General features: G+C 36.0%; 3 protein-coding genes across 4 annotated transcripts; 2 read left to right on the plus strand and 1 right to left on the minus strand.

Annotated features, from left to right (window-relative positions):
- Positions 1–5106: 5106 nt before the first annotated feature.
- Positions 5107–7185, minus strand: LOC115447572. Its single transcript, XM_030174713.2, has 3 exons — positions 6850–7185; positions 6085–6320; positions 5107–5665 (listed from the first exon to the last, which is right to left on the minus strand). Exons 1-3 carry the CDS (start codon positions 7048–7050, stop codon positions 5269–5271), a joined length of 834 nt encoding a protein of 277 aa, XP_030030573.2. The 5' UTR covers positions 7051–7185; the 3' UTR covers positions 5107–5268.
- Positions 7186–8612: 1427 nt separating this feature from the next.
- LOC115447581 lies at positions 8613–14274 on the plus strand. Of its 2 annotated transcripts, XM_037439185.1 has the most exons (5): positions 8613–8680; positions 10857–11060; positions 11400–11752; positions 12053–12288; positions 13834–14274. In XM_037439185.1, the coding sequence occupies exons 3-5, from the start codon at positions 11549–11551 to the stop codon at positions 14234–14236; spliced, it is 843 nt and encodes a 280-aa protein (XP_037295082.1). In that variant the 5' UTR covers positions 8613–8680; positions 10857–11060; positions 11400–11548; the 3' UTR covers positions 14237–14274. The 2 variants fall into 2 exon arrangements, with proteins under 2 accessions (XP_037295082.1, XP_030030585.2); XM_030174725.2 differs by lacking the exon at positions 8613–8680 and having other exon boundaries at positions 10711–11060.
- A 147-nt stretch (positions 14275–14421) lies between these two features.
- Positions 14422–17806, plus strand: LOC115447582. Its single transcript, XM_037439186.1, has 4 exons — positions 14422–14869; positions 15239–15574; positions 15841–16076; positions 17276–17806. The coding sequence occupies exons 2-4, from the start codon at positions 15371–15373 to the stop codon at positions 17676–17678; spliced, it is 843 nt and encodes a 280-aa protein (XP_037295083.1). The 5' UTR covers positions 14422–14869; positions 15239–15370; the 3' UTR covers positions 17679–17806.
- Positions 17807–17887: the final 81 nt, after the last annotated feature.

Below are 17887 nucleotides of genomic sequence, written 5' to 3' on the forward strand. Positions count from 1 at the left end.
TTTATTGCAATTATTTTAAATTTTGTATAATTGTAAAATGTAGGTAGATATTGTAATTTTGAATTTTCGGACGACCAACACCGCAGTCCGCCATGTGATTATAAAAGTTCTAAAGCCTTGCAAATATCTAGAGAAGATTATAATATAAAAAAATCACGATAATATCCGTAAAATTGTATTATTTAAAATCCATAACATCTTATTAATAGTAGCAATTAATGGGCTAGGTCAGGTATAATAAGAACACGCAATTGTTTATAAGTTTTATATTTCAACACTATACTTTAGTAGCAGTCCCGGATCTTGAATTTTTTGGAGGCGGGGTAAAGTCTGGGTAATGCAGCTCCCTACCACCTATATTTTTAACTTTGTCCTCATCATCATCATCATTTCGCGCCCCGCAGGAAATAACTATTTATGTGTGTAATGTTCTGGATGTCTTAGTAGTCAAAGTTGCGTTAAATATAAGTTGTGTATTCGTCTGCCAAGTTTGGACTTGCCGCCCTCTGAATTCGCCGCCCGGGGCATGGGCCCCGGCTTGCTCCCCCATAGATCCGGGGTGTCTAGTAGGGAAATAAGCAAGCGGTCCGCCTGAGGGTAAGCAGCATTCGCCGCCCATAGACTTTGCAATGCCAAAGGCACAGCCAAGGCGTTGCCTACTAGGAGATGAGCATTATTTTTAAGCCTCGTTTAAAGAAGGACAAGTCATAGCACTCGAGGAACTTTAATGCAGGGAGTTGATTCCAAGATTTGCACGTGCGCGGTAAGAAGCGGCGATGAAAACATATCAATATCAATTGCCTTATACCTAACACAATAGTGCGTTAAACTAAATGACAAAGCTTTGCATACCACAAACAAACACTCTTCAGTTGCTTGTCGTTGGTATTATGGTCAATATAGATATAGTGTGAGGGTTGTCGGTAAAAAAATAATTAAACATAAGGTCAGGGGGTTCTGTTCCGTCTCTATGCCCGTCAATCCATCTTTTTCCAATCACCTACGGGCGTTCTATCCGATGGATAGCTTCGATACATATTATATGTGTATTGAAAATGTACGTATAATATACATACATTCATACATAATATCACACCCCGATCTCATAGGGTAGGCAGAGATTATGAATTGCTACTTTGCACTTGAAACGATTCTGGCATACTTCTCTCGCTTCGAAAGCAACAAGAAAATTAAAAAATCCCCTATTTACCTATACGGCTATCAAAGCTGTCCTTCGATTAGTACGCTCGTAATAGCAAAAATACCGATATGTCCCCATAGACAAAATAGGGCCCCCTCACTTTGTTTTTTTTTTTTAAATTGGCATCAGAAGTTTATTAATTATAAAGCGGCAACATTGGATTGTTACTATGGCGATAGCTGGGGAGGCACCACTGTCGGTGTTAAGAAAGTTATTTGTCAGTTGTACAGTATTCCTTTATATTATTGAATACTAGTTGACCCGACAGACGTTGTCCTGTCTTAACTATATAAGTATGCACGCGCGCATTCTGTTGATCGCTGACAGTTATTTTAAACCGCTGACAGTTATGTAAAATTAATATTGTCATTAAGTTTCCTTAAATGTTCTAATTTTCCGCGAATTTTTTGAATTTTTTCTTTCATAAGAACCTTCACCTGATAATAACAAACACAACAAAAAAAAAATAGTATAATCGGTCCAGCCGTTCACGCGTGATGGCGTGACCAAGGGAAATATTGATTCTTTTTTATATATATGTAGAGAAGTTGTATAATCTCAATAATCTATATTTTAATGGACAATATTTTTTACAATAATTTTGCGACAATACGGTCACCCTAATCAAATAATTATTGTCAAAAATTTCCTACAACGGTTGCGCCTTATGTCATCTTTCGGAGATAAAATACTGAGATAAGAATGAATTTGTGTCATGGACAACTGATACAATAGCAACTGAACAAATTCATAATTTCAAATCGTCTTTACTTTTGTGTCCTTATTAACAATCGTCTTACTTAATGAAAATAAACTTCACAGGGCTTAATTTATTCTAAATAAAGAAAAGTATTTGGACTGAAGTTAATTTGTAGAACCTTCTTGAGGTTTTCATTTGTTCAGTTACTTTTATGAATGTACATGATTTTAACGTTTATTTGTAACACTAAGATTGAATAATACTACACGTTTCACTGAAGAGAAGACTATTCACCTGTAAAAATTATCGTAAAGTATAAAAAATAAATAAACTTTATTTATAATATTTTCTTTATTATTTCTACTTTGGTACCACACTTTAATGGGTAAAATTTTTACAAGGTAAAGGAACCCTTGAAGGCCCGCCTTATTTGCAAATCTTCAGAAAATCATTCATGAAAAAATATATAGAAAAATCTTTGATTAACTTACAACATCACTCCATATTATAAAATTCAATAACAAAACAACTAACAAATCGTAGAACATTTTTCCGGACTTTCTTTAATCACTACCTTAAACTACCCTAACGGTTGTTCTAGCAGTGGTAAAGGTGAAGTTTTCCAAAAGGGAGCCCGACACAACATATAGATACTAAAATGCATAAATGCGATCTACAAATCGTTTTAATAATAAATAGAATTAACATAAATTACAAAATGGAAGCCGGCGGGAATCGATTATACGGACCCTTCACCACTGTGTTCTATATGGCAAGCACAGGTTTTCTCAAAATATGAATTCAATTTCGTCGAAGTGGTACGATGGAGATTTTTCGCGTTACCTCTGTAAACGTCGGTGGCCTAGTAACCTGACGCCTGACGCGGCCCCAGGGACGCTCCCGGATTCTTTGTGATGGATTACACTTACCCGCCGATACAATGCTTAACGCTTTTATAGTATACAATAACTTAAATGTTCCATGTAAAGGTTGTTTTTACGTGCAATACAAAGTGACTCTCCTGCACAACAGGTATGTGGAGTGGGGTCCAATAAAATGTCGACTGAGAGATTACCCCTCGGCAGTCGACACAATTATGCCGGCCTGTAGGAACCTGATATATAGAGCATGGTCCCAGAACGCGACATACTTACGTGGTTCACTATGGCGGCTTTTAACATCTTGTACTGTGGTTGCTATCCGGGCGGATATACGATATATCCTCAGCAATAGTACCAGCATAGTATGCTGCATGTAGTAGAGTTGTATTTATAACGTGTTTCTGACAGGGTTTCTTGCATTATACAGACCATTAGGGTAATTTTTCATTCTGCTAATAACAATTTGCCTAGTCACGAATTCTTCATTTGATATCGTTAAGGCAAACGCGATGCGTGATTTGATAGAATAATTCTTATACATTACAACGTAAAGAGAGGCTTTGAAACATTACTTTTACGTAGATCATTTAAATGTAATAAAAATAATATTGATTTTCATTAACAATGAAGATGACGATAAAACTGTTTTGATTCTGAATTTACGATGCCCTAAACTCTACATCATCAAGTTTTATTACAGCAAGTACAAGTAACAGAGGCGAAAGATGAAATTTTTCGAAAAGGAACCCGACACAACATAAAAATTCTGATAATATTTATAAATGCGGTCTGGAAATCGTTGTAATGATAATTAGATTTTACATAAATTACGAAAGACAACACACACACACACACACACCCACGCACGCACACACACAACATCACGCACGAAAGGGAAGCCGATAGAAATCGGGTTATAAGGAGCACTGACAGGTAAATTACAGCTAGTGATATATTATTTCGTATCCGCCCAAACACCGTCCATCGATGCCGTCCAGCGTATCTACTTGAGGTGTTAAAGCCCGGCAAAGCCCATGTCGGTGTGTCACGTTTCGGGATCAGCCCGTGTATATTGGGTTCACACAGACCGGAATAATTATGTCGACTGCGGTATTCTATCTGTACCCCAGTTTGCTTATCAGAGGTGAAATGAGAAATTTCCCAAACGGGAACCTGACAGAAAATATAGGTACTGAAACTAATTATAATTGGCCTTTAACCTACTATGCTATAAATATTAATTATCTATTTGTCAATATCATTTATTTGAATAGTTTGCTTACATAAATTATAATAATGAATAATTGAAATTGCGTGTATTCACCAATAAACCACTGGATATACCTAATACGAAACATATTCAAAACCGTATATTTTCGAAGACATTTCTTAGACCCAAAATGAATATCCAGCATCATCTACTTGATATTCCGCTCTGGTAATAGCACAATTACTGTCTAATGCTACATTTAAATGCAAGAAGCGGCCGAGCCGCTGCCCTATCACTCCACCGACTGGTCCTCCGTAAACAACGCGCTTTAAACAAATTGCATAGTGATTCACTATTGCTATGATTGTTTATCGATGATTCTCGAAGCTTTGTTTTATAATTTATTTCAGGGAATATAACTGAAATGGTTATATTCCCTGAGGTCATTTCGGATAGTGTGTAATAAAAAAAAAAAATAAAGTACAGTTTATGAAGAAATTCAATGTTGAATAATGATAATAAATAATTCTTCAAGCGTAAAATCCCTGGCCGTTTGCAATAACTATTTCAATAAATCTTACCTTTCAATTTTTTCACATATAAAAGTAAAACTGGACGACACAAATCGTTGCATAAATTAGATTACTCAAAAATTCAGTGACGTCATCATCATATGTAGACCACGGCTGTTGGCTAGCCATAAGAATTGCCAAACCAACCTGTCAGAAGTGTGTTCTAAAACATTTTTCAATGTATTTCATCCTACAAAGACCCTGGGATAAAATCAACAGACACAAGTAACATGATATTGTATGAAATGATTGACCTATATACGCCACTCCAGGCCGACACCTCCCCTCGTAATAAGGGTGAGAACAATAACTGATAATCCTTCATTGTACAAAATTAGAAAAAATGCTGTAATAATATTAGCAGCAGCACTAGTTCATATGACGTTTTCGGAATCTTTACTATTGCATTTCACACGATCAATAAGTAATAAGCATTATTTTTTATTTCTATTTGTATGCTGAGGCTGTTCTGCTGAATCAGTTTTGACGGAACTTTTATTGAGCACAGGGTTGAGAAAAGTTTTATTGATTTAAAAGAAGCATTCAAAATATTGCTTAACTAAATTATTTTATTATCACATAAATAAATTGTCTACCAATTCATATTACATAAACTTTATCTAACTGCTTTTAAACTATATAGATATAAATTACAACATAAGATAAATAAAATCCTAATTGACACAACGATAGGTGGATTAAAATTATTTCTGAACGAACAGATAACCGCTATCATCCACATCCATAAAGCCTAATTTCGTAAACAAACCTGCCGACCGCTCATTACCCACCTCAACATACGCATACACATCATTACCCGCCACTAATTCCCGATTTACAACAAACCTCACCAAGTACTCGGCATATCCATTCCTTCTGAATTCCTCTTCGCAGTACAAATGGCATACAAAATTATACTCGTTCAAAAAGGTCCAAGCCAACAATTGGTCCGTGGCAGAGGAAAATAAGCCGAATGACAAAGAGTTGGAGTCTAATGTTGAGAAGTAGAAGCGTGATCCTGAATGCCGGTAAGGCCACGTATCGTCAACCCGTTGAATGTTATCTTGTTTCACCGGTGCCAAATAAGTGTCGGAAGGGCATCTGTAATGTATTTACAATTTAGTTTGTGTTTAGTTAACATCGGACACTGTTTTGTGAAGTATCTCTTTGTATTCTGGAGCAAATTCATATTAGTTTAAGCTTCAAAATTCTGTCTTTTCTTTGATAAAATAGTATAAATATAAAATTTTATTAGTCCTTAAATATGGTGTAGGGGTTGGTGGTGCAGAAACTATATTGCTGAAGAAGTGAAAACTTATTTGTTGTTTGAGAAAGTCCCGTCTTCTCCTTTCTTTTCTTCAACAATGTCATTGTACCCATTATTTATTTGTAATTTCTTTATTCATGAGCAAAAGCAAGCCTTTGTCATAAGGTTACATGTTTTATTGATTTGCCATTAAATTTACTAAATCACTACCATTGGATTTTTTTTATTTGCCGAATGAGAAAATTCGGAATACCTTAGGTCTTCAAATGGCTTCGTTCTATGATCTAGGTAGTACATCTTCACCCTCCCCAAGTGCCAATGACTGAACTCAAAAACATTTCTTATCCTCTCCAAACACTTCACAGTGACAGACGTCACCAAATCAAACAGCACAAGTTGACTCCAGTCGATCAACTTTGTATTCAGGATAGCTTCTTCCAATTTGCTCGTGTCTTCTGTTATTGAAAATATTATGCAGTCAAACGTACCCTGAACAGAATACAAATTCAATGTAATATTGTTGACAATTTTCTATATTCAATATGGAAATTATCTTTATAAAAATGAGGGGATGTTCTCTTTACTATCCTCGTTGATATTTTCATCACATATTTGAAGTATGGTCTGCTAATTTGGCCTAATTGTGTATGTATTTATATTTTTGCTGTATTTTGTTATTCGTAGCCTTCGTCTCAGAGCTTATACAAGTACAGACTAGATGTAATAAAATAAAATATGTTTATTTCTTCATTCTTGTTTTGAGCGCCTGTCAAATATTTGCAATTTCTTTTTCCAATTTACTTTAGTATTTTTTTATTTAAATGAACTAGCAATCATGTATCATACTAGGTATAATATTCCTTAATTGAAACTCTCTGATAAGAAGTGACTAACAAAACAATCATGAAATATCGCTTAGTGTCTAAAATAATTTGACGTAAGCAATAAATAGATGTATTAAAACTTATCTGATAATGTAATATGAATTAAGTAAATTTCTAAAACTTGTAATACTAACCTTATGACTAATAGCAATAAATCCATTGTTCATATCTCCGTAAGGACAATATACTTTGAACTTAAATGCATCCCGCACTCCAGGGCACTTTGTATTTAGATACAGAGCGTAGTACCCCGGCACGTTATGTGGCCACAAATTCTTCAATTTTTTCTGAAGTAAATGCCATTTATTTATCGGTAACTCTTGTAATATATCCATTAAAAATAAACTTCAAATCAGTGTGAAGTAGAGCCGAGACCGGTAGCAACTGCCTTGAGTTCAATTTATGTCGCGATATAAAAATATATGTGCATAATGCTGGGCAAATATAACAGCCTTCGCATTATGTAGGTAGTTGGTTATTTATTGCAAATTAGCTTCACTCGAGAACCAAGTATATACGGATTCTAGCCTACGTCACGTAAAAAGTACTGTCTAGATAAGTGTGTTTGTATCGACTTAAAGCCGCTATTAACGATATCTCTGTTACACATTGCGTTTTGTTAACATTATCTTTATTGTACTGCACACTTCTGTGTATAAATATAATTATTTTATAATCAAGATGGTCGCGTGATCTCTTTTATAACTTCTTATCTATTTTGTAACTTCTTTAACATAATTATTTTGAACTGGCCTTTGCTCACGGCTTCGCCCGCGTGAAGGAGTTGTACGGGATAAAATACCCGCTATATATTTTCCCGGGATAGAAAGTAGCCTATAACCTTCCTAGGGTAAACTATCTCCTTACGAAACTTCATAAAAATGTGTTCTGTAGATTATGAGAAAATCGATAACATATAGACAGACAAAATTGGATCACATAAATATTGCACAAAATCATTATAAATTGTAGTCTATTCCCCTTATTCATAAACGTTATTTATCCAAGGACGGAGCATTGCTGTGATAACAAGTCTGTTTTTCAGTGTTGATGGCATGGAAGCCTTTGCAGTACGTAGACATAGAGCCTTTGTGATTGGCTAATATTGGGATACAACTTGAATCTAATTGGTTGTCAGATAAAAGCCTAACAAACAGCAAGCTATCAGATAAGTTTCATCCAAATCCGTTCAGTAGTTTTTTCGTGAAAGAGGAACAAACATCCATACATCCAACCTCACAAACTTTCGCATTTATATGTGGGATATAATGCCGAGACAAAAACACCGTCTTCAAATAAATAAAAACCACTTTAATTAAATCAACTTAAACTTAAACTACGTCTTTATAAAATGAACGTCTTACTCCCCCGACTACGCACACGCCATCTTATTTTCCTATCCCCTTTTTCCCTCTTTCCCATACATCTCTCTCACTCCCACAAATCACGTTCCGTTTCCCACATATATTATTTGTAGGATTAGTAGGATAAACAAGTTCTTATGGTAATTTTAATGAAGTGCGTCATCATAACTCGGATACCATGTTTTTGTTTTCTTATCGTTAATACGTGCAATATTATAAGATTAGGCAACATTATGACATTTTATAAGGACATTGAAGGTGATGTTTTTATGACGACTGTTACAATAAAAACTTTTCCTAGATATATTTTATATCCGCGCGGATTGCGATCACTGTACAAAAGGTGTTAAAACTCGCCACATTGGCTCACGTAAGTGTGTCGCGTTCCCGGATCAGCCTGTGTATATCCGATTCCAACATGCTGTGTCGACTGCCGAGGGGTAATCATCTCTCGTCAGTCAACGTTCTATTGAAAACCACTCCACTTACAATCAGGTTCAATGGGGTCATTTTGCTTTGTATCTCTATAAAAAAATAAAAAAATAACGTGTTTTAAAATAACCGTGCAACAATTCCGAAATGGAATAAAATAAGCTGTGAGGTATTAAGGTTATTTTTTATTGTATACCAGCTCTTGCTCGCGGCTTCGCCCGCTTGAAGATGATTTCCGGGATAAAAGTCCCACTATATATTTTCCCGGGATGGTAGTCTATAACCTTCCTGAGGTCTTATACTATCTCCATACCAAATTATGTTTTGTTATACCACGTTTTATATCACGTCCCACGGGAACAGGAAAAAAGTATCCTATGTCCGTCTCCTGGTTCTAAGCTACCTCTCGACCAATTTTCAGCCAAATCGGTACATCCGTTCTTGAGTTACCTATAAATAGTGTAAATAACACCACTTTCTTTTATATATATAGATTTGATAAGCCCCTGTACGCCATTATGTATGGAATATAACAATTTTCAAATGTCCGCCGCAAAACCTCTCACTAACATTGATTCAAATCTAATGTTCAATGATTCTGTCGCGTCGACCCAGCTTCAATTTAACGATGCCTTAGGTTATGTTGACTTCTTTAATCATCTTCGTAAACGTTAAACTAAACTTTATGGCCAACTATAACAGCCTATTAATAATTTTTCATTTTATAATATAAAAAAGAAATCATATACGAAGATCGAACAGGTTTAAAGCCTTAATAGAACGCCAAGATGACGGCTTACAGTTTGGCATTTAATATATCTTGACTATATACAAACAAAAGGGTTTTCTCACTAAAACAGAACAGAGCTTCAAAAATGATTAAACAAGTTTGCATAAAATGCACGTCTCCACTCCGCTACGTTGGACAGGAAACCTACTAAAGAGGCTTATGAATAAGAAGCTTTACAGGTGCCAAGAATACATCTGCATTTTCTGTGTTTATTATCATGACAACTGATACAAAATTCTTTGTAGCGAGTTATGTTTTTTCAATCAAAACGTTTCACTAGGAGTTGAAATTACATAATATATATTTTTATTGCTTTGTATAAGCGATACGACCCTCTATAAATAGTAGAAACACCATCCAACACTATAAATTACAAAGCATTGTTTGGTATTCCACTGCGCTCGCCATCCTAGACATGAAATGTGTTATTATGTCCAGTAGTTACACTGGTTATAATGTCCTTCAAACCGGAACACATCAGTGACTACACACTACTGCTTGGCGGCAAAAATAGACATTGCGGTGGTACCTACCCAGGCAGACTCTCACATTATGAGAGACCTACCACCAGTATACTCGCGTTTAATATTCTACAACTGCTAGACTACTTAGAATTACTTCCTTTCTTATCTTACTAATGCTATATCTTATACTATAACATCTTACCATAATTTGTTACTGATATAAATGTGAAAGTTTGTAAAATGTTTGGGAGGTTGAATATTCGGATGTGCGTAAGAAGTAAACTCGGAACAGCTGAACTGATTTGGATGAAATTTGGCACACGCATAGATCTTGTCCTGGATTAACACCTGGATTAATCCTGGTAACTTGCTCATGATGGAAAAAAATGAGAGCTGCAATATATTTTAAAATACATGATACTGGCGTTATATGAATAAGGCTTTGGATTGGTACAGTAAATTTGGGACTTTTGTGGCATGAAAGGCCCTTAACGGGGGCGAAGTCGCGAGAAACAACTAGTATATCATTTAATAGTAAGCTCATAATTATGTCTTCAAAGTTAAAGAGATGGGCAAGGTCTTTTGCATTCACATTTCGACTAACAAAGTCTCGTCGACAATTAAATGTTTATAAAATTTTAATTCGAACTTGAAATTACTGAATTTATCTATGTTTAGGGAAATGGAAAATTTCCATTCATAAACGAATTCGCAGTCTCATATTTCTGTAAACCGAATATAAATGACTACCTTTCATTAAAAAATACGCTGCAACAAGTTAAATTATAAACGCATAAAAATATATAATTTATTTACCTGTGGCATACGTTTAAGTGTTTGCACCTTGTATTCAATATAAGGAGGATTTCTTTGATTTTGTTTATCAGTGTAGTGAACACTTAAGGCGTGAGTATGTCAATTAGGACACGCTAACATCTTTTCTCCCTTGAGGTCGACAGAGGCGAAAGTATTGCATCCACTTTTCGTGTCCCGTGTGTATTCTGTCCCATGATGTGATAGTGGGCGAGTTATCACTATTCGGGCACAAAATACCAAGTTTATACTGAGGAGAAAAACCATACTCGATCCAGGAATTGTACCGGAGACCTCAGCGTGTAATTCATACTGCAGCATAACTATACAACCCAGGCAGTTGCAGTTAATGGCACTATAGATATATTACACAACAGATAGTGCATTTGACGCCGACTGATCAGTCGTTCCAAGGATTTAGGTCGCGGCGCACAATAATACCGCGTGGACAGATTACAATTTGTATTGAATGGAAATTGCGAGTAAGTAATTTTAATTGTATGGAATGATAAGTTAAATATTAACACTTGAGTTAATATTATTGTAATATGTTTTAATCATAGCTTAATTTCGTAGTGCCAGTGCTAGTGATGATATGCATGATAGAGTTAGAAATGAAAGGAACATAAATGTATCAATATGAGTTTACAATACTAATTTATGTGTGAACTAAATTATAGTTCTTTTTGCATATCAATTTCGTGATAATATCTTGTTCCAACTTGTTCGTTATGAACGATTTTTTGTCCTGTTTGTTTAGTAGAAACTACAAATCTTGATAACCGCTTAGAAAAAAGGTTAAAATAAATGTTCTTTTACAGCACGATTTAAATTCCTGAACTGATCTTTGATTTCGTCGAAACAATAAATCGAAATACGTCTTGCTAACTATACAAAATTTAAATTGAAATCCAATTTCAAACAAGCAAAAGCGCCAGAGGTGGAAATTAAATCGTATAAAACAATAATAATGCAAGATCCTCTACAACTGTTGCCGGTGGAGAAATGGTCGGAGTTACAGAGAGTGTTCAAATCCGACTGGCCCCGGGGCATGCCCGCGTACTACACGCTAGAGACGCAGAAGCGTTGGTTGGAGCAAGGGTTCTATTACGGCTTCAAAGTTTATTGTCCTTACGGGGATTTGTGGAATGGCATGGTCGGCATCAATGAGAAGGTGAGTTTTAGTAGTTGGTTTGAATGGAGTTTTAGTTGTTTTTAACTGACTTCGCAAAAGGCTGATGTTACTCCATTTGCCCTATTTTTTAACTAATTGATTAGTATTCATGGAAATTTGGGAACACAAGCGATTTATCGTTTGCTCTTTGCTGCCATGTTGTATTTTGTTTCTGTTTCGACCAGACAATTTATTTAAATTGATAGTATCTGCTCGATGCTTTAGCATTAATTAAATATAATCAAATGCACATTCCTAATAATTTACAATTTTGAAAATTCTTTTTCCATTATCTTTCAGGAAGGCCTTTATGAAATCATGATACTGTGTCCCAGAGACGACACGGAAAAATTAGGAGAAGCCCTCAAGAGAACTAAAATAATAAACTGGAACAGAACTATTTTAGTGCCGTTCGCGCCAGACCACGTTGTTACTTGCGTTAATGGAGTTATAGGCGATTTTGGTGTGAAAATAACAACTACGATACCTTCTCTGTTCCATTATTTAGATAAAACCAAACCAAAATTTGACGTGAGGTAAGCAGTTTTTAATATTGCTCCAATTCGTCCATTTGTACAAATGCCAGTATTTAGCTATTTTTTATACGTGCATGGCAAAGTGGAACATTCTCGAAAGATCCGGAACGGTCTGGAACTTGTTACTAGAATTGAGGTCCGTTATCGAGTTTCCACGACATTCTGGAATCATCGAGATCTTTCGTGAACGTTCCATCGCACGACCTTCCACATTCGGGTAGGCGCTATAATCGGCAAGTGCCAACGGATGTAACAGTAGTATAGCTAATGTTATCTCGAAGATCTGTAACGAGAGATAGCGTCAGTTGCAGATCAAGAAATAAGCTATTTAATAAGCACAGCTGAGATATCATTTCATAATTCGCTGGCTCACCATGACAAGGTTCTTTTCTATATTTGATAAACAATTTGAATTATAAGTATGTTAATATATTGTATGAATATATATAATTTTTTTTCAATTAATATTTCCAATAATTCCGAATGTTAAGGAGAAAAGCTAATATTCATGATTTTCCTAATTGTTACCATTATGAAAATTTTTGCACCAAAACTAAAAATTAACATAGGACCTTGTAACAGTAAGACAGCAACTTATGTGCAGACCGCAAACTATGTAAGTTTATATAGCTTACAAAGTGTAGTTTTCTCAGCTATTTGAGCTAACCGTCGTGTGGATTGGGGGTGTTTGGAGAATTCCACCACTCTGTCCCCTGCCTGTCGTAAGAAGCGACTAATAGGGGCCATCGGGGGATCGCGGGCGGTCAGCAGAGGGCCGTCCGCAGTTAGTGTTTGGTGACTCCAAGATGGACGGTAGCGTGAAAGGTAGGCCTCATGCTGCTGTGACGCTGAGGGCCTCATTCGGTGCGCGGGGGCTTTGGAATGGGAGTGAAGGATTTTTCCCGAAAAAAAAACTCATATTATCTGCGTTTACACACACACACAACGTGGATTTTAACATTCCGAATGACTTGGGCGAAATGATATAGTGTTTCTCGATGACGTTTTACTAATAGAGCGTCATACACAAACAAAATTGGACATAAAAACAGCGCAGTATTTACCATAGTCAAGCCCTAGCGGCTCGCATTGATACGGCTTGAGTGTGCCCGAATGGGGGTCCGAGCGTCGACCGCCCCGTCGCCATGACAGTCGAATAAAATGCATTTATTAGTTAAAAAAATAAGTTAAATAGTGTATTTTTTTCATTCACAGTTGGAGTATAATTTGTACATAGTCTAAAAACACAGGAAGGCATTTTATTTATAAAAATACAAAAAGTTAGTAAGCCGGCTAGTCGCGACAGTGGTTGGAGGTTGACTAAATGAATGTCGGGCAATTGCCTGGCTTTCGTCTTGCCAGTATTGAGTTCGGACAACATATTTATGTAATAAAAACATCTTAGGTGTTTATCTTGTCTGTACCAGCCCAGAATGTTGAATTTCTGCCCGATAATAGTTGCGCCTTTGCCTACCCCTGCGGGGATATAAAGCGTCTGTGTATATGTGTGTGTATAGCGTAATAAATTATTTTTATTATTTCCAGTATACCACCTGCCATCACTTTTGACTACCTAAAAGAAGATCATATAGAACTCATCAACAGCAAATGGCCACATCGGTACCCAGGGTCTGAATGGTACTTTAACCAGCTCATAGTCTCTAAAAATGGTTATGGATTATACCAAAACGACAATCTAGTCGCCTGGATATTTATCAACGAGATGGGAGCCCTCGGACATCTATTCGTTCTAGAAGATTTTAGAAAGAAGGGATTTGCAGAGTTAATATTAAAGCTGCTCTGTAATATAATGCTTGAGGATGGAAAGGATGCATTTGTTTTCTGCGTGGAAGGCAACAAAGGAGCCTGCAATTTGTACAAAAAACTGGGTTTTACGTTATCCCAAAGTGTAACGTGGTTCTTTATGAATAAAACTAATAATAATTGAAATAACTGAATTTCATTATATTTTTTTAATTGTGAAAATTTCCATTCATAAACCTATTCGCAGTCCCATATACCTATCAACTGATTATAAATGAGTACCTTTCTTTTAAAAAATACGCTGCAACAAGTTAAATTATAAAAGCATAAAAATATAAAAAATATTTACCTGTTGCATACGTTTAAGTGTTTGCACCTTGTATTAAATGTAAGAAGAATTTATTTAAATTTGTATTGGTCGTCGGAGTGTAGTGAACACTTAAGGCGGGACTATGTCCATTAGGACACGCTAACATCTTTTCCCCCTTGAGGCAGACTATTGTCTATTGCACCCAGTTTTTGCCATGTGTATTCCGTCCCATGATGTGATAGTGAGCGAGCTTATTGCTGTATCGGGCAGAAAATATTGAGCGGAAAATCTTACTCGACCCGGCGTTTGAATTGGAAACCTCAGCGCGGCAGTCTTGCTGCAACACAACTATAACACAGAGGCAGTCGCAGTTTATGGCACTTTAGATATATTACACAACAGATAGTGCATTTGACGCCGACTGATCAGTCGTTCCAAGGATTTAGGTCGCGGCGCACAATAATAGCGCGTGGACAGATTACAATTTGTATTGAATGGAAATTGCGAGTAAGTAATTTTAATTGTATGGAATGATGGGTTAAATATTAATATTTGAGTTGATATTATTGTAATATGTAGTGCCAGTGCTAGTAAAGTAAAGTAGCTATATATGTTCATGATAAAGTTAGAAAACAAAAAACATGAATGTTTAAATTAATATCAGTTTACAATACTAATTTATGTGTGAACTACAGCATAGCTCTATTTGCATATCAATTTTGTAAAAAAGTAAACGATACTGATTTATATGTTGTTTCGACTTGTTCGTAATGAACGTTTTTTTTTTGTTCCGTTTATTTAGAAACTGCAAATCATGATATCCGCCTAGAAAAAGGTTTAAATATATGTTCTTTTAAAGCAATATTTAAATTCCAGAACTGCTCTTTGATTTCTTCAAAACAATAAATCGAAATACGAATTCCTAAATATATAAAATTCAAATTGAAATCTAATTTAAAACAAGCAAAAGCGCCAGAGGTAGAAATTAAATCGTATAAAACAATAATAATGCAAGATCCTCTACAATTGTTGCCGGTGGAGAAATGGTCGGACTTACAGAGAGTGTTCAAATCCGACTGGCCCCGAGGCATGCCCGCGTACTACACGCTAGAGACGCAGAGGCGCTGGTTGGAGCAAGGGTTCTATTACGGCTTCAAAGTTTATTGTCCTTACGGGGATTTGTGGAATGGCATGGTTGGCGTCAATGAGAAGGTGGGTTTTAATGGCATTTAAGTTATTTTTTAACTGACTTCACAAAAGGCTGATGTTACTCCATTTGCTCTACTTTTTTAACTAATCAACTGTGCAACTAATTTTACGAAATTGATTTATCGCTTGCTCTTTGCTGTCATGTATCTTATTCTTGTTTGGAACAGACAATTTATTGAAATTGATAGTATCTGCATGCTTTAGCATTACATACTTAAATATCATCAACAGCATATTCCTAATAACTTTTAATTTCCATTATTTTTCAGGAAGGAGTTTATGAAATCATGATACTATGTCCCAAAGACGACACGAAAAAATTAGAAGAAGCACTCAGGAGAACTAATATAATAAACTGGAACAAAACTATTCTAGTACCGTTCGCGCCAGACCACATTGTGACTTGTGTTAATGGAGTTATAGGCGATTTTGGATTGGAAGTAACTAAAGCGAAACCTTTTCTCTTCTATTATTTAGATAAGAACAAACCAAGATTTGACGTGAGGTAAGCAGTTTTTAATATTGATGCAATCCGTCCATTTGTGCAAACACCATTGTTTAGCATTATCTGTATATGTAAAGATGAATGTCCCGTTTCTCTTAGTCACGCTATAATTTGAGAACGACTATGCAGCAATAAACAAATAAAGCTATGTGAGCTAAGCCACACTAACTTTGCTTAGTTATTGGTTGCACTGAGTATTATACTGCAAATATCGTTCCCACTGTCATAAATTAAATGTCATTTACAATACCAATTTCTAGATTTTTGGCTTATAAAAGCAAATCCAGAATAATACAAAATCTAGTATTTTCTAGTGATAAAATAAAGATGAATGGACGTTTGAATCAGCGCTGGGGGATTGTACCTTCGATATTGAGCAATTAATAATATTTTATACTTGCGAGGGGACTGATGGAGTGCTGACTCAAGTCTACTAGGATGACGTAGGCGTTTTGGCTTGAACTAGGGGTTACTGAAGGTTTTCTGGTAGTTTTTTTCTACCGAGTGTTGCTCATCGCTTGAAAAATATTTTACGGAATAAAAGTGTGTAATACACGCACGCACGCATCTACGCACACATACACACTCGCACGCGCAAACACGCACAGAGAGAGAGAGAGAGAGAGAGACACATGCACACGTAACGCGACTTTAGTGATAGGTGGTATTTTATAGCGAATTTTAACATCCCGGGTTAGACGAAGTGGTGTTGGATTTTTTGGTCAGTGTCAGCCCGCTATGTGAAATTTGTGCCCAATAATAGTTGCACCTAAGCGGCGATAGCCTAGTTGGGTGTGGACCGGACTGCCAAGACGAATGTTCGCAGGTTCAAATCCCAAGGGCACACATCTGACTTTTCTAAAAATCATGTGTGTAGTCTTTGTAAATTTATCGTTCGCTTTAACGGTGAAGGAAAACATCGTGAGGAAACCTGCACATCTGAGAAGTTCTCTATAGGAATTTCGAAGGTGTGTGAAGTCTACCAATCCGCACTAGGCCAGCGTGGTGAACTAAGGCCTAATCCCTCTCAGTAGTAGAGGAGGCTCATGCTCAGCAGTGGGCAAGTATATAATACAGGGCTGATATTATTATTATTATTATTATTAGTTGCACCTCAGCCTACCCCTTTGGTGATAAGGTTTGAGTGTGCGTGTGTGCCACTTGAATTGAAATTTGTGTATTAATTTCTATATTTTCAGTTTAGCACCTGGCATCACTTTCGACTACCTAAAAGAGGACCACGTAGAACTCATCAACAGCAAATGGCCATATCGATACCCAGGGTCTGAATGGTACTTCAACCAGCTCGTAATCTCTAAAAATGGTTATGGGTTATACCAAAACGACAATCTAGTCGCCTGGACATTTATCAACGAAATGGGTGCTCTTGGACATCTATTCGTTCTAGAAGATTCTAGAAAGAAGGGATTTGCAGAGATAATTTTGAAGCTGGTCTGTAATAAAATTCTCGAGGATGGCAAGGATGCATTAGCTTTCTGCGACGAAGAGAACAAGGGAGTCCGCAATTTGTTCAAGAAACTTGATTTTATACAATCCGAAAGTGTAACTTGGTTTTTTATGAATAAAACTAGTAATAATTAAATTCCATATGACGGTCACTTCGAAGTATTAAATTCCATAAGTGGTGTGAGAAGACCTATATTCAAGGATGCATCAACAAACATCTCAAAATAATCTTATTTGAGAATTATTAAATTTATGCCAAATAACTCTTCGATTCCTTAATTATTGCCTATTCTATTTATGACGGATTAATTCACCATATTTCTTTCACCTTTGTTTTGATTAGA

This window comes from Manduca sexta, chromosome 16 (genome assembly GCF_014839805.1).
Source record: "Manduca sexta isolate Smith_Timp_Sample1 chromosome 16, JHU_Msex_v1.0, whole genome shotgun sequence".
Taxonomy (NCBI): domain Eukaryota; kingdom Metazoa; phylum Arthropoda; class Insecta; order Lepidoptera; family Sphingidae; genus Manduca; species Manduca sexta.